The 25,941-nt window shown below is 32.9% G+C and overlaps 1 protein-coding gene and 1 long non-coding RNA gene across 2 annotated transcripts in view; both read right to left on the bottom strand.

The window, feature by feature from the left end:
* LOC126892163 (uncharacterized) overlaps positions 1–25,941 on the bottom strand; it is a 140,838-nt gene that overhangs the window by 68,049 nt on the left and 46,848 nt on the right. The window contains exons 4-5 of the mRNA XM_050661636.1: positions 13,821–14,037; positions 4,471–4,630 (exon numbers count right to left, since the gene is read on the bottom strand). Of these exons, the coding sequence (XP_050517593.1) occupies positions 4,471–4,630; positions 13,821–14,037 (377 nt within the window). The remainder of the gene's footprint in view (positions 1–4,470; positions 4,631–13,820; positions 14,038–25,941) is intronic.
* LOC126892164 (uncharacterized) lies at positions 20,400–21,498 on the bottom strand. The gene is made up of 2 exons (XR_007700700.1): positions 21,245–21,498; positions 20,400–20,899 (listed from the first exon to the last, which is right to left on the bottom strand). It is a non-coding gene; the product is annotated as an uncharacterized LOC126892164 (long non-coding RNA).

Genomic DNA, 25,941 nt, shown 5'->3' with positions numbered 1-25,941 from the left:
ACGTATTTCCGGAATGAGCGTTTCAAGGGACAGCTTCAAGACAGGGGAATAGGGACTTTCGTCAGTATCCGACATCCTCAAAGTAATCCTTCAGAGCGTTTTATACAGCAGACTACGAAATTCCTTCGCATTGCTGCAAATGGACAACATAGACGATGGGACAGGAAAGTGGCAGAAATAGAAAACTACTTAAACACCATTCCAAGTATGGTGACAAAAGAGACTCCGGAATATATCATGAAGGGTGTTATGCCATTACGACCATGGGAAGAACCTGAGCAGAGGGAATACCAACGAGTTTTGGAAACTGTGCAGAGGAGGCTACACCGCAGTAATGAAAAATATCTCCAAAGACAAAATCATAATAGGAGACGACGTCCAGTGACTTTTCAGAAGGGAGAAAAGGTGCTTGTAGGGGTATTACGAGTATCAAATCTCACTGGAGACGTTTGCGCAAAACTAATGCCTATTTTCGAGGGTCCATACATCGTGCACAATGAAAATGGAATAAACAGTTATGTTCTGAGGCATGTGGATTCATAAAAGATACGAGGAGTTTACAATATCCATGTTGTGTACAAATACCACGAATAAAGACAAATGCATAAAATTTAAGGTAGGATAAGAGAATTAGGTTAGGATAATAAGATATCAAGAGAAAAGTTTCTTGTCGTGAGAAAATAATTTTTTTTGCACTGATTAAAAATGATTTTATCTCAAAACAAGGCGGGGATGTTATTGTGTTTTCAATTTATCAATCAAAGGAAAAATAAAAATTAAATTTTTTTTTTTTTTAAATAACGCGGGCACATAAATTTGATACACCCTGTATATTGACCTGTAAATATTTATTAGAATTTAGTTTGGATGTAAGTGGATTTCTTTTTTAATGAGCTTTCCGATGAACCATTAAAGACTTTTGTGAATAATTAAAGTGAAAAGGACGATGTATTTAGGTTTAAAATGGAAAAAGATTGTTTATTACGGGAACTATAGAATCCACAGGTAGAGGTAATTATCATTTTCTAGAAAAATGGTTTAAAAGAAAGTTTGGAATTTTAATATCTTTGTTTCACCCCGAGTAAATGTTGTAGGGTTCCCCGAAAGTAATTAGGATGGTCGGAGTAATTTTGAAAATGACTGTTTGTCGAATGGAAAAGAGAAATGTTTCTGATTCTTGGCAATTTGGAAGGGGAAAAGTGGTTGGAATGTTGAGTGAATTTGAAAAAGAAGGCAGTATGTTATTTTCATCGCTGAGGAGCAGTTCGACGTTTTCGTGGATAGGTAGTTAGCAAGTACCAGTGGTTGTTTGATAGTGGAGAATAGTGCTGAAAAGTGGAACGAGAGACAGATCAAATTAAGACAAAATACCTCTTTGATTCTGTATTATTGTGAGAAGGAGAGCAAAGAATTTTTGGAGTTCTGTTTGAATCGAGTATTGGTCAAAAGAGGCCGGGCTTGTTGGAAAATTGGTGTTGGTATGCTGATAGCTTTGAAGCTGGAGAACGGAGAGGGCTTTGATGAGTAGCCTTTAATATAGTCAACGAAGGAGAGCTGTTTTGGGTCACGAGAAGACATCAGAGTGAGTGAAGCAAAAGTTCAGTCAATTTATGTGAAAGATATTTTAATGTTCGGAAACTAAAACTTTGAGTAAAAAGCATATGAAATAAAATTCCAATATTTCAAAAAGTAAATAGGAAATATAGGTAATCTTGCGAATACATAAATTTGTTTTGTTTAATTTGTTTTACCAAAGTCATCGGGAACAAACCGATAAATTGTTTTTTTTTAACTAGAATAAATTTAAGTGGTAAAAATTTCATTCGGACATCTGTATCCACAGGTTTTAGATTTGATAGATTTTAGAGTATTGATTTTGAGTAATAAAAGACAATTCTGTATGTTTATTTTATATTTTGCTTTATTTCCTTTTCCTATTTTATCCCGATTAGGATCAACTAAGAGATACTGAAACCACGAGAGAAGATAAGTATAACGTAAGATAATTTAGACATTTTTTTAATATTATAAAAAGGCACCCTGAGATTTTTTATTGTTTTTTTTTTCATGCATGGTTTGCGAAAATTAAATAATTAATTAAATAAATAGTAATTAATATAAAATTAATAAGAAGCAGATCATAACAATACATATATTGAGAACTATCCATAAGCGGACTATCCGAATTTTTCGAAATAAAAAATTCGTTTTATAAACATAGCTCCTTCATTTTTGACGACAAAAAGTTTTTCTAAAATGACTTTGTAGGGTTTTTAAAGAGTAATAAGACTATGTAAACTAAATTCCGTAAGATCCCTTAGTTTTTATTTAGAGTGGGTTTAAAGAGCTCAATCAAGGGGGGTGTTTGCTCGTAAATAGAGGTTTTAAACAGCTATATCTCCCTGTTCACTGTAATGAAAATCTATGCACAAGGGAATTTTAGTACAACTTAAAAAAGCTATAATTTAGTGATCTATCATTCTGTTCGCATCTCCAGTATTTTCGGAGATATTTTGAAGTAAAAGGTAAAAAATGGGAAATTCCAAAAAATTATTTTTTTTTAAACTCCAATTTTTCTAAAATTAGGTCTTTTAAATAGGTCAAACTTCTTGGGTGTATTGATAATATAAATATAAAAGGGAATTACGGAAAGGCGAAAACCAATTTTTAATTAGGAGGGTAGTTAGAGGGTTGTTTTCACTGATTTTTTCATAAAGAAAAGCAGGTACCGAAGTTTTTTGATCATAAGTCGCGTAATTTTCATACTAGAAACTTTATATTATTATTTTTTTAAAGGCCTAACTATATGCCTGAAAAAAGGTTTGTAAAGTTGTCCTTGAAAAATGCAACGTTTTTCCGTTATTTTACTTTCAATATTTCAAATTATGCATTTGACGAAAAATGCTAACTTTTAACATGCCGTATCTCGGTTTTTATTGGTCTTAAAGATATTACAGAAATAGAATTTAGTTTATGTTACTAAAGGATACAATTTTGATATCTACAGTTTTTTTGATTAAATGCATATTTTTCGAGATATTGTCAAAAAAACCTCTAAAAAAACTGTTACTTTCAAGCCCGAATAACTCGAAAAATATTAGTTTTACGAAGAAAATGTAAAAAACATTTTTTTCTTAGAATTACTTTTTACATCGATTTACATGGTTAAAATGTAATAAAAAATTCCCGCCCCCGAGATGGAGTGACAACCACCCCCAAGGTTTTAGCGTACAGCGGCATGATATAGAAAATGATCCTTGCACTATTCCCTACCTTCTGTAAAAATTTCAAGTAAATCCATGCTGGACGAAAAAATTGCGAGCCAGAATGCTTCATTTCCCTAATCAATTTTTGTCTAACAGAAAAACAAAAAATACATGATATTCATAGAAGCAATGGTGACTTTTTTGTTTTTCGAGATTTTTGGTATCTCTAACAACTTTTAAGTTATTCTGAAAAAAAGCATATTTTTCAAAATTTAAATTTTTAAAAATTTTACTTTAAAACCAAATTTTTCCAAAAATAAGCACTTTGAATCGATGAAACTTACAGATCATATAAACACAACATAAGTAAAATAATTTGATTTAAGTTGCTAATTAGGGGGTGGTCTTCCTGATTTTTTTTGCCAAAACAAAAGGGACCAACTTTATTTTGAGCGTAACTTGCTTAAATTTAATGCTAGAAACTTTTTATAAAAACAGAAATAAAGATTTTTTAAACACTTTAAAACAGTAATAATAGGTTTGGCCCAAAAAGTGCTTAATTTTTTGGATATTTCACTTCGAAATATTCTATTTGAAATTTGGTGAATATGAATCTATTTTTCATTAGCTATAACTCTGGTCCTACGAGGTCCAGAGACCTAACGCGTATACCATTTTTTTTACTTTTTTTACAGGCTATATTTTTGCTCAGAACGTTTTTTCGACAAAATACTTACTTTTTGAGTTATTTGCGAAAAACCGTCTAAAAATGTAGTTATTTTGTTGAAAAATGAACATATTCACTCGCAAATAACTCGGAAAGTGTTGACTTGGCGAAAAAGCTCTATAAAACAAAAGTTACTTAAAATTAGTCAGTTTATCCATTTTCGGACTTATTTTGGACACCTGGGGGTGAAAGTCACCCCCAGGGCAAAAGCACACATCGGCACAATATCACTTTTTTTCTCTGACATGTAAGCTATGCGTATGCCAAATTTCATGTCAATCCAAGTGGTGCTTTAAAATTTAGAGCAAAAACCGTGAAAGAATGTACTACATCCAATTAATCCAGAACTAAGGGCACTATATCTCAGCCACCAGTCGTATTACCAAGTCACGATTTAATTTTCAAATATATCGATATATTTAATGTATCAATACATCGTTGGCATCCCTAGTTCTGATGAGATAGAAATGTTCCTAAACAGATAGTGGTGGTCTCTGCAACGAAATTAATTCTTAATTGTCTTTACAGAATACTTACTTTATATTTGTCAATAAGGCACCACGTCTGGTGCGGATCAAACTTTTGCACTGTAAGTTTTGCTCCCCCGGTAATGATAGCTATCAACTGATATATTACAGCAGATATCCAGAATAGTGTTGCGTAAGTTAAGTAAATCATACCAGTTTCAACATAGCCCCTAAGAAAGTATAAAATCACAATTAATTTACAATACAATTAAAAAAATTGTTCCGGATGTGATGTCCTCAAACTTAAAAAAAAAATTAAGATGGACCAGATAGATAAAATAAATGTACAATGACTGAGGACTCTAATAATTTCCAAAAAAACATGCACTTTAACTACACTCACCGGCACAAAATTCCGCCACCCAATATTTTTAATTAAGTTTGACAATTTATAACTTTATTATTTGTGCTCTGATTCTCAAGATTATTGCATCAGTTTGTAGGTACATGTATTGATATCGTTTGGTATTATTCTGGTAACAAAAAATTTTTGCTTGCATGGCATTATATAGGGGTGAATGAAAGCGTTGTATTTTCTCCTAAATTTAAAAAATTATGTGGAAAAATGGAATAGCTGATTTGGTTTTATGGTCCTGTCATATTATTCAGGAGGCATCACTAAAATTTTGTTTTTTGAATTATCCGAATATTTTTTTCTTGTAAGAGCTGTACCATTTTTTGTAAATAAAAACACTGATTGACTCATAAAATAGAGGTTGGATTGATGAGATTAGAATGGCCCGCATGCAGCCCAGATCTCAATCCTATTGAGAATTTATGGGATGAATTAAAAAGAGCTATTCGCCGTCATCCTAGGCCCCCAGAAAATTTGGTACCGTTATGGCCCTGCACCGAGAGAAAAAAATTCTTGACATAAAGAAACTTTATTAATATTTAAGAAAGATCGACTTGGCATATTGCCTGAGAAATATACCTTTGTATGTAAGATATAATTTTCTAAAATATTTCAAATAAATTCCACTATAGCCAAAGAAATATATCTTAAACATGATTGAACTATCACTTTTTGGCAAACTTCAAACCCATTTATCAGAAAGAAATTACACTTGATGTTAATTAATTTTATTAGTCATAAAAATATATTTTCTACACATTACAAAAATTTTTTTTTCTGAGCAATAATATTTCTTAGTAAGGAATATTATTATTTTACTATTAATAATTAATGTATTTAATGTTAAGAAATATATTTCGCAGAGATAAACGTATATTTAGAGTTAAGTTAATATTTCTTGAAAATAAAGTGATATTACATACGGCTAAATAAATCATTGTGTTAAGGTAAAATCATTATTTATTAATAAAACAAGATATAAAACGTTATTATTACATACAAATATTTTCTACACTCTTAAAACCACTGGCTTCTACACAACAATAAAAGGATGGAGAGGCAAATCCAACTTCCTCAATTTTTCCTTCTTTTGTTATAGAACTTTGTATATCAGGAATTCACTAAAACAAAATCGTTATGTAGAAAGAATAAATTTATTTTATAAAGATATAGTTATTTATTTTGACAAATTTAGAAAATATAAAAAAAAACAAATACACGGCCCCACATAAGAACTATTAATACTAATGATAATCAATCATATTTAGTTCAAACATGCATTATTTAACCTACACATCTTTGTTTATTTTTTTCTTTTTGTTAATAAAATATTAATTATTTATCTGTATAATATTAAGTCACACAATAAACATTGTTTAGCTAAAACAAGAGGGAAAAAACAACCAATGTAAAACATTGAAGCAGACATAATAATATGTAATTTTCTTATAATCTGAAAGAGACAGCATACCTAATCATTAAGAAATTTTATTACGGGAAAGTATTATTAGTTTACATCTATCTAAGTCATTTAATACATATTAACTAATTCACGGTTTTCGGCAATAACATTTCTTAACCATAAACATATATTTCTTTTAGACTAACTGATTTCTTTATCTCAAATAAATTAACAGAAAACATCCTCAGCGTTGCAACCGCCATGTTTGATATAGCGTTGTATTGTATATTTTTTATAGAAGACGATACATTCAAGAAACCTATTATAGTTGATACATAAGTATACACATTTTTAAAAAGGTACTTACATGTATGAAGTTCTACCATTTCTGGAAGGCCCCGCAGTTGGTTAATAACTCATTTCTTAATATTGTTCTGAAGCTATATATTATATCATTCTGTCCCAGCTTTAAATTGTGGCATATTTCCCAGTTAGAATAATAAGCTCCTTTATTTCAGAGTCGTCCATCATTATACCTAAAAATCATATAAAGATACTATTATGTTTCTTTTTTAACCATTCAGATACGCAACAATATTATTATTACATCTTAAATTACTCAATTTACTTTTATTTAATACCTATATACGTACGTACTTTCAAAATATCCGTTAATTTTTAAAGAACACCAATAAATCCAACATCCATCTATATGAACATGAACATATCACGTTATCTTAACAAACACTGACGACTAAATCATAAATAGTTAATCTGCGCAATCCTTTTGTGGAAGAAAATCTCTTTGCAAGTAACATTTCGGCATTAATGACAAAGTTTTTATTTTATAATCACAGTTACTACAGAGGGTATTTCGGAAGAATTATTTCTTGTGGTTTAAAATATTTATTTGATTGCAAGAAAATTTCTTGTTCACAAATATAAATATGGATTAACTTAACATTATATTTCTTATACTGCAAAATATTTGTAGTTTTCAATTTAAGAAATAAAAACTTTAGGATAAGAAAATTAAATGTAAACATTAATGCATTTCTTAGTATTGAAGAAATTATCTGTAAGAAATTATTGAGTTGTGTTTAAAAAACTCGTTTCTTTATATGTAAAACGGTGTGTTTAAGTTAATAGGATATGTTAACTTTTAAGAAATATTGCTCAAAGAAATCGGTGTTTTAGGAGAAAAGAAATTGTTCTCTCGGTGTGGTAGAGGAATATCGGGCTATTCCCCAGTCAAGGATAACACATCTTTATTCGACGCTAAACAGATTGCGTGCAGTAGTTGCTGCAAGAGGTGGACGAACCCGCTATTGAATTGTTTTGTTTTGTTGTTAATTTTGTTTTGTTTTGTTAATTTTAGTGCGTTTCATATTTTTAATTAAATAAACCTTCAAAGCAGTGTTTTTATTACAGCTCTTACAAGAAAAAAGATACATATTCGGATAATTCAAAAAACAAAACTTTAATAATACCTCCAGGATAATACAAAAGGGGTATGAAACAAAATCAAGCCTCCAATTTTTCCACAGAATTTTTTAAAATTAGTTGAAAAAACAATGCTTCCATTCACCCCCGTATAATGTCATCTAAGCAAAAAAATTTTGTTACCGGAATAATAATAAACGACATCAATACATGTCCCAAGTAGCAATTTTTCGACGCATTGGTTGTCAGTACAAACAAATGCACTGTATATAACGTTCCCCGAGAGCATTTTCAGTTGTTTCGGCCAACGTCCCCTACCCCGACTGACATTACGATGTTACAACCTGTAGTTATACGGGCAACTAATTTATTACCATTTTGACAACTACATATCACACTTCAGTTTTTTCAACAATCGCAATACGACTTAAAAATGTTATAATGCTAAACTAATTATTATATATTTTATTTTGACCTTTGGATCGAAACAATCCGAAAGGTTGTGGGTTCGAATCTCACCAGGGTCAGAAATTTTTCATTTATTATAAATTAATAAAGGAATATAGTTTCTGTCCTTGTGGGATCGGTACTCACCGGAGGGACCGCAGACGTTCGGATACAATTAGCGTCTCTTTGCAAAGACAATGACGTCGACTTTGCAAAGTAACAAGACACTTACTCAACACACACACTACACATGACACTAGGTACCTAACTGTTCAAAATTACCGTACCTACCATGCCAATGGCCATTAGTTGTCGAGGCATTAGCTAAATAAAAAAAAAAAATATTTTATTTTGATAGAAATTTTCGATTTATTTAACAACCTGTTTATTTGTTTTTTTAATAGCTGGTTTCCATTCCATTGTTTTATCAGTAGATTTGAGATTTGATAACCATCTTTGTATCTGCTTTGGTAGACAGGGTTGCCAGGTCAGTTTTAACTCTTTCATTAGTTTTGTTTTCACAAAATCAGTAGATTCTTTTTAGGCCATGTAAATACACAGTAATACAGTGATATGCACATCCGTCCTAAATGTCCCAAGAGCAATTCCACAAAATTGGAAACCTAATTATTCCAAACCACCAACTGGTAATTATCATTTTTTAGCTAAAATCTACTAAATCAAAAACTAAAATATACTTAAGTATTTTTGGGATATATTTGGGATTTTTTATAATAAAAACAACAGCTAACTTAAGGGGATAGTCGCAAAATGTCGTCTGTTAAAATGTTCAATGTATTTTAAATGTTTTCGTTTTTTGCGAATCCTTAGAAAACTAATAAGTATTTTTGAAAAATTTAAACGCACAGAGAAAGATTACGTTATTACCGAGGACCGAAAGTCCCTGAAAACTTCTATGTTTATTTTAATACGTTACAGGGGTGAAAAAAAGAAAAAATTTAGTGACTTTTAATTCCAAATATCTCGTTCAAAAGAAACGTTTTGGTTTTTCTAAATAATGCAGTCTTTCATTCTGCGTTTAAATTTTTCAAAAAGACTTATTATAGTTTCCTCATGATTCGAAAAAATGGATCAAATTCTGTTGAAATATACCAAAAATCTACTAAAAAATATTGCCTACTAGAATTTTTTAAAAAATATCAAAAATCTACCAAAAATGTAGAAATCTACTAAATGTGGCAACGCTGTTAATGAGAATGATACACTTTTGACACTGGTCACATGACCTCTGTCACCCAATAAGAGGGTGCGTTCTAAAATGGTTTTGATAGTCGGCGCGGCCGGGTTTGGTTGGCGATTGTACTTCTAAGTTGTCTTATCCGTCTAAGGTTGGTAATTAGGTATTTTTTTAGTAATATTGGTAATATTGTTTAATGCGCCATTTTGGTTTTACTTGAGATTTTTGGGATGTAAAGAAAATTAAAACACAGAATATAAAAAATGCAGGCATTTTCTGATAACTTTAAAAGCACCATCAATACATTAAATTTATACAGAATATCTTTAACATAAATTTTGACTTTTATATTAATATTTGATTTTTTAAATTTGCATATTTTTTGTCAAAAATGTCATAAAAAAAGCAGCGCGTGTGTTTTTTAAAGGTGAAATATCCATATTTGACGGTAATCTGAGATGCGTTTATAAATTTCACATCAGGTAATAAGTCCTTTATGTATTTATATCATATAAATTTAAATACCCAATACGATGTCAAAACAGTTTACTTTTTGGTTTTCGCATTCACCATACAGGTGTTAACAACATAACTAGTCTGACTCCATGAGCAACCATTGCACGCGCAGGTGCTTTTTATAGTCGCTTCAGTTGTCTTATGCAACGGTTACGAAACGATGTTGCTTAAACAGGAGGTTGCCTAGGCAACGTCAAGACAACTCAAAAATCGTCCACCAAATCAGTGCAGAATAGGGTCGTCTTTTAGGCAATAACAACGTTGTAAGAAAACGTTGCCACGCGGTAGACAACGTTGTCGCGTCGACAAATTGCTACTTGGGGTACCTACAAACTGATGCAAGAATCTTGAAAATCGGAGCACAAATAATAAAGTTATAGATTGTCAAACTTAATTTATTTTTTTAAATTTTTTTATGTTAAATGTGATTAAAAAATAGGTCTAAGTGCAATTTTAGCGCCCGTCACACCCCTCGCTGCACAGCCAAAAACGTCAATTTTTCGATTTTATTTTTTTAGGTGGGTTGAAATTAAATTAAATATTTCAAAAAATTCACAGGCACAGCTGATGCTTTTACAAAACATATCGTATTTTTTATGAACCCGTAGGTCTATTGGTTTTTTTAAACGTATATAAAATTTTTTGGAGATGGCTGCAGGTCTAATTTTTTTGTATTATATGCTCCATTCATTTGATGTCTCTGATGTTAAAATCAGATCAATATCAACGATGATATAGTATAGTGTCCTTTTGGCAATGTTGTCATGTTTGCTTTTGTCTCAAAATATTTGCTACCCCCTCCTATATCAGTGAACGTTATAATTGTTAAAATCGGACCATTAACAGCGGAGATACGATATAGTGCTGTTTAGGCAACGTCTTTTGCGTTTATTTTTTTGTTAATATATTCGTTAAGCCCTACGCTTTCCAACGAGGCCTCATACGCCACGATCGAACCAATAGAAACGGAGATGTGCTGTAATGCCGTTTTGGCAATTTCTTCGCGTTTGTTTTTGTGTTATCATATTTGTTACCCCCTCCGCTTTCCAACGATACCTCTTACGCGACGATCGGTCCAGTAACAACGGAGATATGCTGTAATGCCGTTTTGGCAATGTCTTTGTCATTGTTTTTTGTGTTAACGTATTTGTTACCCCCTCCTCTTTCGTTTAACCTCTTACACGTAGTAATCGGACCGATAACAACGGAGATATGATGTAATGCCGTTTTGGCAATGTCTTTGTCATTGTTTTTTTGTGTTAACGTATTCGTTACCCCCTCCTCTTTCGTTTAACCTCTTACACGTAGTATTCGGACCGATAACAACGGAGATATGATGTAATGCCGTTTAGGCATTGTCTTTGTCATTGTTTTTTGTGTTAACATATTCGTTACCCCCTCCTCTTTCGATTAACCTCTTACACGTAGTAATCGGACCGATAACAACGGAGATATGATGTAATGCCGTTTTGGCAATGTCTTTGTCATTGTTTTTTGTGTTAACGTATTCGTTACCCCCTCCTCTTTCGATTAACCTCTTACACGTAGTAATCGGACCGATAACAACGGAGATATATGATGTAATGCCGTTTTGGCAATGTCTTTGTCATTGTTTTTGTCTTAATGTATTCGTTACCTCCTCCTCTTTCGTTTAACCTCTTACACGTAGTATTCGGACCGATAACAACGAAGATATGATGTAATGCAGTTTAGGCATTGTCTTTTGCGTTTGTTTTTTTATGTTAACATATTATTATTCGTTAAGTCTTATTCTTTCCAACGAGGCTTCTTACGCTACGATGGGACCAATAGAAACGGAGATGTGCTGTAATGCTGTTTTGGCAATGTCTTTGCGTTTGTTTTGTGTTACCATATTCGTTACCCTTCCGCTTTCCAACGATTGCTCGTCGAAAGATCGTCGCTGAACAGTGTTGCCAGATGTAACATGGGGCGCCTCCACCAAATACGCCGTTCTGTTGTTATCCTTTTACTTACTTCGTTAAGGTACGTTTTTACTGGAGCAGTTGTCTCGTTAATCGCTGAAAGATCGTCGCTGAACAGTGTTGCCAGATTGGGCTATTTTACCTCAATTTTGGGATAATTTGAAACCGTCTAGATTTTAAGAAGATTTTAAGGGGTCATAGTAAATTAAATTTGCGAATGTACATAGAACTGTATATTATACTCTAATATAATCGAAGACAATAGGACCTATAATCCAAACAAATGTTTCCATGGCCCTCTGTTGATAAGTACCTAGAACAATTTTGGTTTACTGTCCTTTACATATTATGATTACTACTTTATTAAAATGCGGCAAAAATTTAAATTTGTAAGATTTGAGCTTCAATTTGAGGGAATTTCAGTTTCTAAGTGGGGGATCTATAAAATCACATCTGGCAACTCTGTAGCAAAAATCCCTCAACCATTTCTGCTTATAAAAATTCCCCTAGACGCTTTCAAATTATCCTAAAATTGAGCTAAAATAGCCCAATCTGGCAACCGTGTTCAGCAACGATCTCTCAGCGATTAACGAGACAGCCGCTCCAGTAAAAACGTACCTTTACGTTGCTGGCTGTTTAGTGAATTCCGATTAAAAATAACATACATCTACTGATGCATAGGTGCACAGTTGTAATAGTCCAAGAGCTGGAAGCGGATTTTGCTCGTGACAAGTAATATGGACAAACTATACGGGGATTTGTTGAATTAGTCGTGTACATCACTTTCCGGGCATAAACCAGAGTGAGGACGAGGGTAGTTATAAGGGGTCAAAGTCGTGGTTTTTATTATTTTTTTATGACGCTCAAGTATTATCAAATATACACATATTATCAAAATTTGGGAATAAATAAGTCATGGCGCAACTAAACAAAATCTCCAAGTGCGAAACGCTGCGTAGGGGTCAAAGGGATGGGGGTAGGGGTGAATATAAAAATTATAAGGGGTTTTTTGTGACGTTCGTGATCGAGATAGTGCACCAAAATTTAGGAATGAATAGACCATGACATAACTACGTAAAATCTCCAGGGGCGGAAACCAGAGCGGGCGACGAGGGTAGTTATAAGGGCTAAAAGTCGCGGTTTTTATTTTTTTTTGTGACGCTTATGATAGAGGAAGTGCACCAAAATTTGGGAATAAGTAGGTCATGACGTAACTAAGCAAAATCTCCTGGAGCGGAATGCTGCGTGGGGGACAAATACAAAGGGATGGCAAGCTGTGGTTCGTTTTTTGTCCTCCACGCAGCGTTCCGCCCCTGGAGATTTTGCTTAGTTACGTCATGATCTGTAGAGCGTCGATAATCCGTATCCTGGTAATCCAAACGTTCGCTAATCCGAACGCAAAAAAAATTATAAAATTAAAAATATGATCGCGGACCGAATTTTTGAATTTAATATGACAATATTGGCAAAATATGACCGCGGATTTTTGTTTTGTATATGCAGAAATACATACAATATATTTGTTTATTATGTAGGTGTTTTATTCCTTGTAACTAAAAGGTACGTACATATGTACATATGCACTATGTTTATGATCTTTGTATGTATTTTGAACATATGTTCGATAATCCGAACAATCTGATAATGCGAACTACCTCTATACCAATTAGTTCGGATTATCGACGCTCTACTGTATTCCCAAATTTTTGTGCACTATCTCGATCAGGAACGTCACAAAAAACCCCTTATAATTTTTATATTCCCCCTGCCCCCCTTCCCTTTTTCTCCAACGCAGCGTTCCGCCCCTGGAGATTTTACTTAGCTATGTCATGACCTACTTATTGCCAAATGTTGGTGCAGTATCTCGATCATGAGCGAAATAATAAAAACCGCGACTTTGACCCCTTATAACTACCCTCGTCCTCCGCTCTGTTTTCCGCCTGTGTGGGAAATTCATGTACACGACTAATTCAACATATCCCCGTATAGTTTGCCCATATTACTTATCACGAGCAAAATCCGCTTCTATCTTTCCGAATATAAAGTAGTGACTTACTTTAGAATTGATACCTGTCCCATAAGTCCCAAGTGATTAAGAATAATTCCTTTCGGAAGTCCGGTGGTGCCGCTGGAAAACATAATAACTGCAGTGTCCTTCAAACTATCTACCTCCGTTGGAACAAATTTCTTTTCATTTTCATGGGGTTTTATAAAGCTTGAGAATTCCGTGTGAATGTCAGATGATCCATAGACAACTAATTCCGTGTCAAGCCCTACGGGAATATTAATATAGTCTGTTCGCTAAACTCAGACGCAACTTTCTAGATATTTTAGTCGGTAATTTTGCCAATTTTGATAAAATTGGCAAAAAATAATTACTAAATAGTTAATAATCACTTATTAGTTAGTAATTTTGCCAATTTTTGCAAAATTGGGAAAAAACAAAAAAATTATCGACTAAAATATCTAGCCAGTTGCGTCTGAGTTTAGCGAACCGACTTTAATAGTACTTTGGCCCACAAATAAAATTATTATTTATGACCACACCGTCGAAACTTTGTGTACTTGTTATTTGGGTGGAGTCGGACAAATTTGGAGCTTGGAGCATTATGGTAGTGGGGCGTTTGTCTGTCAAGCTGTCACGAAGTTGTCAATTTTATGCAAGAAAATAATTTATAACCACATTGGTCATTTTATTTTAATCAATGGTTTTTATCATAAAAACAGCGAAAACAATTTTGTCGGACAAAAATATTGGGCCGTATGACGAGTCGGACACGCTAAATATGTCAAATTTTTGAAAATAATAAACCCTAATAACACAAAACATTCCAGGAATGTTCCTAGAAGGTACACACAGGACATTGAAAACATTCCTGGAATGTCCCCAAAAGCACACGAACGTCCCTGGAAAGTCCCAGGAAAGTGCTATGTCAGCATTTTAAACATTCCTTGAAGGTCTTGTTGGAACATTCCATGAATGTCTACGAATGTTCTTTGAACATTCACAGTATATTGTTTAGACTGAATGTCTTGTTGAAACATTCCATGAATGTTCTTAGGATATTCAAAGTATATTTTTTTAGACATTCTCTGAAATATATCGTCAGTGATGTGACAATACCTCCTATATGTTTTTTCATGAGTTTTGCAGGAGACGAAAAACATTTTTTACGGTCACCTCCTGTTTTCATACGTAAGTTTTGACTTGTTTTGTAGTAAATAGATAGTTGAATTTACTACAAAACAAATCAAAAAATATATGAAAACACAAGGTGGCCCAAACAAGTTTTTCATCTCCTACAAAATTCATGAAAAAGCAGATAGGAGGTATTGTCACATCACCGACAATATACCAGAAGTACAGTATGAAAAGTGAAAGAATACCCATGAACGAACATATAAAACAAGCTGTATTTTTCTGTCACCGTGTCACACAAAAAACTGGTCAGCACAAGTACATGTAATAATTATTGTTACTTGCACTGGACAATTTTCTTTGTGACACGGTGACAGGAAAATACAGTGTGTTTTATATGTTCATTCATGGGTATTCTTTCATTTTTCCGACTGTATATGTAGCCATACCAAATAATACATCCTTGATAAATATAAACATTTTTATTGCACAAAATCTTGTCATATATTTTTTTCCATAATCATCACTACGATGATGATTCATTGTATTGAATTGTTCATTAGAATTACAATCTGGTCATAACTCTGACCAATGAGCAAATTTAATTTAACCTAAATTACTACTGTTCCTTAAAATGAAGAGCTTACCCATAGCGTCTCTTATCTAATCTAACAAGCACACAAGCACTATGCTCTGCTTTTCTAACCGCACTATTCTAACATACACAAACATTATGCTCTGCTTTTCACTATCACTCAAACTAGTTCAAAAGGCTTTGTCCTCTTCAATCTTCTAGTTTGCCCAGTAGTATCCAGGAGCTGGATTTCCTCAATATTCTTGTAGGTACTTACGAAGTTGTTGCTTGTGATTTCCAACTTTACTCCAACTTTAAAAACAAATCCAGCTGTAAAATATTTATGTGCCTGAAGGCTTTTGTATGCTGTCATCTATAATATTTATAATAGTAATTTGATGGAATGCACTTTATGGTAAAATCCAATTTTGACTGAATTGTATATGGATCTAAATCCCCAATTATTTTCAGCTTCAATAAATATCTAAAACAATAAAAGAAATAATGTTATTGCTTGCAAAATTCATCAATATTAATAAATATCAGAGAAAAATGAACATTGATAAAAATTGTTTGCCCTACCTTTCTCCAAACATCTGGTGTCTCCAATAATAATTTCCTTAAATAATCACTTTGCAGTGTGGTAAAGTTTATAAAGTTCACAAAATACAGCAAACGAAATCCAAATGAATCCAAAATATGACGATAAACAGTGAAATGATGAAATGAAATGATATTACAAACATAACCTCTGTAACCTGTAAGCCATGCCAACCAGAACCAGAAGTCACGTGGTTTGGATTGCCTAAATACATATACACGCGCAGCAAATTTGAAAATGAATGCAAATTGAATAGTAAATGGCCTCTCTTAAAATATAGGACATTGGTAGTATGTTCATAGAATGTCTTGTGGTAACATTCCACGAATAACTTAATCAGATATTCACCGAATGTTCCTTGAATGTCTAGTACATTCAAACATTAATAGAACTTTGATAGTACATTCCTGGAATGTTTTGTGTTGTTAGGGAATATATTACCACATGGCTAATTTTAACAGAACCTATCATAAAGCCTTTTTACAATAATGTGGTAACATCGTCGGACAATTTTCACGGGGCTTATGCGCAGTCGGAGGCGCCGAAGATGTCAATTTCCTGGAATTTTTTTATTTACAACCATTTTTCCGACAAAAATAGGAGGTTATAAATAATCATATTCTAACTAAAAAAAATCTAAGTGTCCGACAACAATATTGGGGCAAATCTACAGTCGGACAAAAGATTTAATTTTTATTAGTAAACTATACTTTTAAACTATGCTGGGTTCGTGCATCCCTTATCTTCACAACCATTTTTCCAAAAAAAAGTAGTAGGTTACAAGTAATTATATTCTTAAACAAAAAATGTAATTGTCTGACAAAAATGTTGGGGCAAACGAACAGAAAACTTAATTCTTTTAGGTTATCGACGTCCTTAAGAGGAGGCATTGTCAAAAAAAAATTTAAAAGAGTTTTTCTCGATTACTTTTGAATCGAATTAGCTGAAAATTGGTACACACACTAAGTACAACATTTAAAAGGGCGTGACTTAGAGTTGCACCCAAAATTTTCCAAAAAAATTTCCGACCAGAAGGAAACTTTTGGAAAAATTTTGATCTGAAAAGTTGTGTACATACTCCTTGAACAATGACAAACATCGTTTTGTAGTTTTTTTCTCGAATTTTCAAAAAAAATTCCGACAAGAAGGAAAATTTCGGACAATTTTTTGTCCCATTATTTTTGTCCACAAAAATTATTTTTCAAAGTCGACCACAAACCTTAGACCAAAGCGGTCGCATTTCTCCCAGCCAATTTTAAAATATTTTATACTGTAACCGTTAATGTGATTTTAATTATTTTAATGTGTTTTTAATATCATATATTCGAATGACCCGGTACTTGTTTTAAAAATAATAAACTCAATTTTTATTATTGATAAATTGAAAGTGATTCCAATGACAAAATGGAAAAAACTCTCAGCGAAATGGACTACAATATTACTTCACCGTTTCAACCGATGCAGCCACAGCAAAATTTCTAAGGAGTTCTAACACCAGTGATGATTCAGCCAGGCCAATTTACAACTCAGCCAGTGGCTTACGCTCCGCAAATTCAGATCAACAGCGACCAACTAGTACAAGGTAACATTTCATTTCCTCAGGTTTTACCCACACCATATTACCAAACAACACAACAACCCCTATACTTTAGCAATATCCCACCCTTGCCAAACAAAAATAACCAAGAAATTAGTCAAGACGAAGAATGGAAAACTGTAGAAAACACTAGGAAAGAGTCAGACTTAGCCCTGAACACAGAGTAACTAAACAGACTAAAATTAATGACTACTGGCTAAATTCACCTGTTCATACATAAAATCGATTTGAGGAGTTGCCTAACGACGCAGATAATGACGCAAAAAATGAAGAAGTTCAAACTGAAAAAACTGAGATTCAAACTAAAAAAACCTCAAAACCACCTCCCATATTTTGTAAATGGAGTGAAAAATGTGACCCCACTCACCACACTATTAAATAATATAGCCAAAAATGGATACGAAATAAAAGTTTTAAATCACGATCAAGTTAAAATACAGTCCAAAGAAAAAGAAAATTATAGTACAATAACTAAAGCTTTAACTGAGAAAAAAACAGAATTCCATACATTTAGGCCTCGTGACGAACGCAGCTTCAGAGTCGTATTAAAAAATATGCACTACTCAGCCAATCTGACAGAATTAAAAGAAGAAATCGAAAAGCTGGGGTACTCAGTAGTAAATATGTGGAACATTAAAAAATTACAAAACTAAGCAACCTTTATCAATGTTCATTGACTTAAAATCAGCAGAAAACAATAAAACAATTTACGATGTTGAACACTTGCTAAGCTATAAAATTAAATTTGAACCACCATACACAAGGAGGGAAATCCCACAGTGCAGTAGATGTCAAAGGTATGCGCATACAAAAAAATACTGTCAACATAGGCCCAGATGTGTAAAATGCACCGGAGATCATGCTACTGAACACTGTACAAGAAAAGAAAGATCTGACGATGTTCAGTGCATTCTTTGCGAAGGAAACCACCCGGCAAATTATAAAGGATGTACTATATATAAGGAATTGCAGAAAAAACATATCCAACCATACGGCAAAAACAACCTACAACCCCACTAACGAGTAATATTGGAAGAACCATCAATCCAGGCATTAGCTACTCACAAGCAGTAACAAACCAACTACCTCAAGCAAGCACATCTCAGAATACTTTACAAGCACCAAATTTAACACACTCTACTCCTGCTAACGACCTGTCTGAACTAAAATCGATGTTTAAAGGCTTTGCGGAACAACTGTCCACACTGCTAAACCTCCTAACGATAGTCGTCAATAATTTAACAAAATGAATAAGTTATTAAAAATTGCACTTTGGAACGCCAACGGGCTTGCCAAACAATGTCTTGAGGTAAAAACTTTCATCATTAGTCACAAAATTGATATAATGTTAATATCAGAAACTCACTTCACAAGTAGAAGCTACTTTAAAATACCTAACTACACAACTTACAATACTAGACACCCAGATGGTACAGCCCATGGTGGAACTGCTATTATAATCAAAAACAATATTAAATACTACGAGACTAATGACTTTAAAAAAAGACTACTTGCAGGCTACTAACATAGTTATTGAAGATTGGCATGACTCACTAACAATCTCACTAACATCTCACCTAACCTATAAATCGTGCACATGCTTGTCATTATTAGGCAATCCATCGACCTGTCAAAGATAAACCACGTGATCTTTGGTTGGCACACAAAACTGTTCCTAACCTAAACTCAATGTAATTATTGATTTTTCTTATTTGTTTTTTGTCGTGATTTTGAGGTAGTATAGTATTTAAAGACATTCATTAGATTAATTATTTTATAAACTTTACGTTTTTGGTGATTTTAAATGCTGACAACATGCCTGTGACTTGTATAGTAGTGAACTGTGAAAGTCCAACTGATCGGGATAATGTTAATTTTAATTTGTTTTTTGTCCTGATTTTGAGCTAATATAGTATTTAAAGACATTCATTAGATTAATTATTTTATAAACTTTACCTTTTTGGTGATTTTGAGTGCTGACAACATGCCTGTCACTTGTATAATAGTGAACTGTGGAAGTCCAACTGATCAGAATAATGTTAATTTTAATTTGTTTTTTGTCATGATTTTGAGCTTAATATAGTATTTAAAGACATTCATTAGATTAATTATTTTATAAACTTTACGTTTTTGGTGATTTTGAGTGCTGACAACATGCCTGTGACTTGTATAGTAGTGAACTGTGGAAGTCCAACTGATCAGAATAATGTTAATTTTAATTTGTTTTTTGTCGTGATTTTGAGCTTAATATAGTATTTAAAGACATTCATTAGATTGACTATTTTATAAACTTTTCGTTTTGGATAACAAATCGATTGGATGTTCTGTCCGACAAAATATATGGGATGTTTTTGTAATCTGATGTTCCAAATCTGAGTTTCCAAACTGTTTCACAATTAAAACTATCCCTGTTCCAGTGTCACAATACATCAAAGTTTGTCCAAGTGGACACCGTTAAGCTATTAACAAATTTTCAGCTTGCTATTAATCATTTTTTTTGGTACATGGGATCCAGACCTAATAGGTTTGTTCGTAGTACGACACAAACGATTAGCAACTGCTGCCAACCATCAGATGCATGAGCAGTTAATAGTTAGCATTCATAGACTACGAATGCGCATGTGTCTGATGGTTGGCAAGAGTTGCTGATCATTCTACGAACAAACCTATCAGTAATCACTATTTGTGATATCCATGGGTAGTTACTAACAGAAAGAGTCAGGATTCGATTTTTAAATAATTTATTTTAGAGTCAAAACATAGTCATACCTTAAACGATAAATGTATATTATCATTACAAGTTGATACTAATTACAAAAATAAATACACATTTAAAAGACCAATACATAATTACTCATGATGAAGAAGTACATTATAATTAAAAATGAATATCCATTTTCATATCGCTGCAACACAATGCCAAAGCCATCTTATATTTCAGTTCGTTTAGTGAGCTCAACAAGCACTCTGACCGAACAGTTTCAAAACTCATTAGTTTTTCATCAGAGAATGCATATGTTGCTATCTCCAAACCATGTAGCTGTAACATTGGGTTCTTCTTCGTCTGTCTTGCCCTGGGCACACTCAGCTAAAAATAGGATTGCTGCAGACTTCACTATTACCGGCCATACGCATACAATCTGCATTTGCTATGTCATCAGAACTGGCTATCACCCCACCCAAGCATTTAGTCGTTTAGCATTAGATTTTTGGAAATGCTTCACCTAAAAAAATATTTTATTTTTTTGGAAATTCTTGAACTACAAAAATTTATTTTTATTAGAGTATTTACGTTCTTTACAATGATTGAGAATATTTTATTTAAAATCAGACATTCATATAATATAATTTTAGAACAATCATGACAGTAATTCAAATAGATGGCAGTAATAAATAATTTTCAGATAATTATGGAGTTCGCAGTTTACAGATTAGGACGACGATATGTCTGGTTTCATACAGATATATAAACGTAAATAAATCTAATATTTAGAACCAATTTATCCAAAAGACACTAATACTGTTATCCATATATTTCTTAATGGTGAATAAATAAAATAAAGGCATACCTTTCCAACAATAATATGGAAATCAGGAAATCATTAACAATTTTTACTCCATTCAAAACAAATCCAGCTGTAAAATATTTATGTGCCTGAAGGCTTTTGTATGCTTTCATCTGCTGCTTAGAGTAGCAACTGCGAGATTCCACCAGATATGTATAAATATCTATGATAGTAACTTGATGGTCTGCACTTTACTGTAAAATCCAATTCTGACTGAATTGCGTATGGATCTAAATCCCAATTATTTTCAGCTTCAATAAATATCTAAAACAATAAAAGAAATAATGTTATTGCTTGCAAAATTCATCATTATTGATAAATATCAGGGCAAAATGACAGTAAATAAAATTTGGTTCGCCTACCTTTCTCGCAACATCTGGAGTTTCCAATAATAATTTCCTTAAATAATCAGTTTGCATTGTGGTAAAGTTACAAAGTTCACAAAAACAGGAAACGAAATCCAAATGAATCCAAAATAGACAAAATTCGACGATAAACAATGAAAAATAATTGAAAAATAGATACAAACATAACCTCTTTGTTAGTTTGTGTGCCAACCAGAGGTCACGTGGTTTGGATTGCCTTATTGTCTGTAATAATTAATAATTTTTGTATTTTTGTGTTTTTAAACTAAAATTGAAACAAAAAGTTGTTGGATCTTGAATTTATAGTGTAGTTGTAATCCTGATATAATTTTTCCGAGCGGAAATATTATTTTTTATAGTTTTATTGAACGGCAAATAAATTGAGGTTAGAATGCCACTGAAATGTGAAAAATGCCGTCTTAGTATCGCTGATGACGAAAAAGCGGCCCGTTGCGATAGCTGTGGTTATTTCCATTTGGAAGAAAAATGTTCTAGTTTGTGTGCCAGTGAACAGAGGGCTATTGTAGTTCAAAAACGAGCATTGATCTTCTTTTGTGATGATTGTAAATCTACATTCAAGAAAGGTCCCCAATTAATTAATAAATTTGCTGCTCTTGAGAACAAAGTTTCTTCCTTGGTGGATAAGATTACCAATTTGGAAAAGGAAGCTCAAGTTTTAAAAAATTCAGGCGCTAGTTCGATAAACTAAGACACGGTATCCTATGAAGTTCAGGACCGTATTACTAGGTCAAACAACTTAATGGTGTATAATGTTAAAGAGTCTTCTAGTACCAATTTGCAAGAAAGGATTGATAGAGATAAAGCCAGTTTGGAACCTATCCTTCATGAACTAGGTAAAAATTCTAATGTTGTGCTTAAAGTAATACGAGTTGGCAAAATAAATCATGGTAGATCCAGGCCTATTAAAGTTGTTACAAATAATTCTTATGTAATAAAAGATGCAATGAAATTTTTGAAACACATTTTTGAAGATATTCAACCTCTCATCTTCACCGATGAGCCCATGGAGGTTGAAGAGGGCGAAACACATTTCTAAGAGCTGGTGTTTGGATCTTCGATTCTATTCAAAAAATTTTTCCCAGCCCGAAGTAGTGGATGTGTGAATTGTTCGTAAGGGGATTTTTCCGCATTCTCTATTTCATTTGTTTGTTTTTTATGCAATGAAATCTAAAAATAAACTTACCGATGGAGTTAAAATTAGTTACGATAACACTAAATTTTAGCAAGACCAGCTAAAAATGGTTCGGTCTGAACTTCAGGCAAGAAAAGATAATGGTGAACTATTTCTATTAAATATATCCGTGGTATGCCAACAATTGTGAAAAAATTGCACATTGTGTATATGATGTTATTATTTTGGTCGAGTCATGGTTGACAGATAATTTTACTCATCATGAGCTTTGCTTTAACAATTATAGTGTTTTCAGAGTTGATAGAAACTTAAATACTAATTCAAAGAATAGAGGTGGTGGAGTTTTAATTTTAGTTGATAGTAAGTTTAAATCAACGCATCTTACCACTCACTTTATTAATGGTGAACATCTGTTTGTTTCTTTGTCAAGCCATAACGAAACTGTTATTATTGGAGCTGTTTACAATCCACCATCATCAAATCAGAATATTTATGTGAATCATTGCTCTGCAGTAGAGTTTATTGTTGAAAACAACCCTAATAGTAGCTTATATCTTTTTGGAGACTATAATCTTCCACAAGCAACTTGGAATTATTCTACTGAGGATGGTCTTTCTGTCTCTTGCCCTGCAGAATATCCTGCATTAACAGTTTGTGAAAGTTTTTCATATTTGAATTTAAGGCAGGCCAATGTAGTTGCAAATCAGCATGGAGTATTACTTGACTTATGTTTTTGTAATGATGATGCTCTGGAATCAATTACTGTTGACACAGCGGTGGACACTTTATTGTCAAACAATTACCACCATGTTGCACTTTCATGTGAATTAATTGTTAGTGATATTAATCCTTTGTCTTGCGATATTCTGTATTATGATTTTAAGAATGCTGATTATATAGGTTTAAATGATTATTTTGCTCCAATTAATTGGGAGTATTTCTTAGCTAATGATGATATTAATATTAGCATTGAAATTTTTTATCAGATTCTAACAATAGCATTAGATTTGTTTGTACCTATTAGAAAATACAAACCATCTGTATATCCTCGTTGGTTCTCATCTGAACTTAAAAAGTTGATATCTTGTAAGAAGGCAGCTCATGCTAAGTTTAAAAATACTAACTCAGCTGGTGATTATTCAAACTTTTCTAATCTTCGAGCTCAGTGTAAAACTTTGACAAGAACATGTTATGATAATTATATTTCTAGTATTGATCTGAAGGTTAGTGAAAATAAAAAATACTTCTGGAATCACATTAACTCATTGAAACAAGATCACGGTCTCCCCAATAAAATGCATTATAACGGTACAATTGCTGAAAGTGGTACAGATTTTAGTAATTTATTTGCTACTCATTTCTCTAGTGTTTATAAAAATGATAATATAGATGTGTCAAATATGCAATACGATATTTTTAAGCAGCGTGACATTCCATTTATACAATTTCCCTAAGCGAAGTTTATGAAAGAATTAGCTCTTTAAAAGGTAAACTGGTTAGTGGTCCGGATGGTATCCCTGCGTATTTTTTGATAAATTGTAAATGTAGTCTTTCCAAATCACTAAATTATTTATTTAATTCTTCGTTAAAATTACAACAATTTCCTGTTAAATGGCGGGATAGTTTTATTACCCCTGTATTCAAAAATCGGCTGAAAAATGATATTGCTAATTATCGTCCCGTAGTATTACTTTCTGCAATACCTAAATTATTTGAACTGATGTTATATAAACCCTTGTCATGGTATTGTAAAAATATTCTGATCGAACAACAGCATGGTTTTACGAGTGGTAAGTCCAGGGCCGGCGATAACGGGCCTGCAAGGGATGCATTGCAGGCGGGCGCCCCTGTTTGGGGGCGCCAAATGAGCTTTTTTCTGCTGGTTTTATGTAAAACACTAAAATAGAAAAATTCATTTTTTAAATGTGGTTTAAATTCGTCATAATACCCTAATCTGTGTTTGATAGTTTTGCATATCACATAATATACAAAAATACGCAATGCGGCATAGAATTCTTACCATGTAGTAATGTAATTTATTGGTCAAAGATATTATATTTCAACTAAACAACTTTGCTCTTAATGAGAATGCTTTGTTTATGTTCTTCAAATTACTTGCAAGTTGTTAGTTTTGTATCAGCAGTTATGAGAGGAAATTAATGATTTCTAGTAAAATAAACAAGATTGTGATACTGTTTTCTTGCCGCCTGCGCCTGTCTAATTATTTAAGTATTATGTACAATAGGTATCAAGTTAAGTATTAATCCCATAAAAACATAATAATATTTAAAATAAACATTTTATATAAAATTTAGTTTAGAGCTCTTAGATTTAGTATTATTTCATGTGATTATAATACAGAATAGTTTGTCAGTTGTACTTTGCAGTTAAAGAATCTAGCATTCAATTAATATAAAATAATATGTGTTAAGTACTCAGTACTATTATTAATTTACGGTTAAGTTATTATTTTTATTTAGTTAAATAAAAATGGATTCAAAAAAAATTATCTGGGGCACAAATCGAAAAATAAAAGCTGAAAAAGAAGAAATGAGACAAAAAACAATCTTAGTTCTCTTATCCAATTTCTTAAAAAAGTTAAAGTGAAGTTGTTTTGTCAGATGAGGGGTCCAATAAAACTGTAACCGAACTTTATTTACCGGGGACATTTGCGGATAGCGGGACACCAACTTAAGTCGGTGCCTCGCTGCCCGGAACACACATTTTTAGGGCACAAGTCCAAAATCAAGTCATTAATAGGGAGAAAAGCTCTTCTAGCTACCCCTAAAATCAGGTGGTTTAACCACATAAAGTAATACAGAGGATGTGTTCCATTACCCAATGCATCCAAGGTAACGTTCAGTACAAAGCCTCCTAAGGGTAAAAACATGCCGAAGATACATGGATGAGCACGGTGTAGGTCGCGATCGCGGTCGCTACATCGAAATCAAAACAAACCTTCATTTTCTTATGAGATCGCACATACCAAGGATGTGTCACCCGTTCACCCTCGCGACCTTGCATCACGGTTTACAGCGATGTCGATGCCAAAACAGGATACGGAAAGTATCTTCGGTAAGGGTAAAAACATGCCGAAGATACATGGATGAGCGCGGTGTAACTCGCGATCGCGGTCGAGGTTTACATCGATGACGAACAGAACATACCGAAGATACTTTCCG

This window comes from Diabrotica virgifera, chromosome 9 (assembly GCF_917563875.1).
Source record: "Diabrotica virgifera virgifera chromosome 9, PGI_DIABVI_V3a".
Taxonomy (NCBI): Eukaryota; Metazoa; Arthropoda; class Insecta; order Coleoptera; family Chrysomelidae; genus Diabrotica; species Diabrotica virgifera.
Note: the sequence above shows the minus strand (reverse complement) of the source record. Positions and strands in the feature narration are given on the sequence as shown.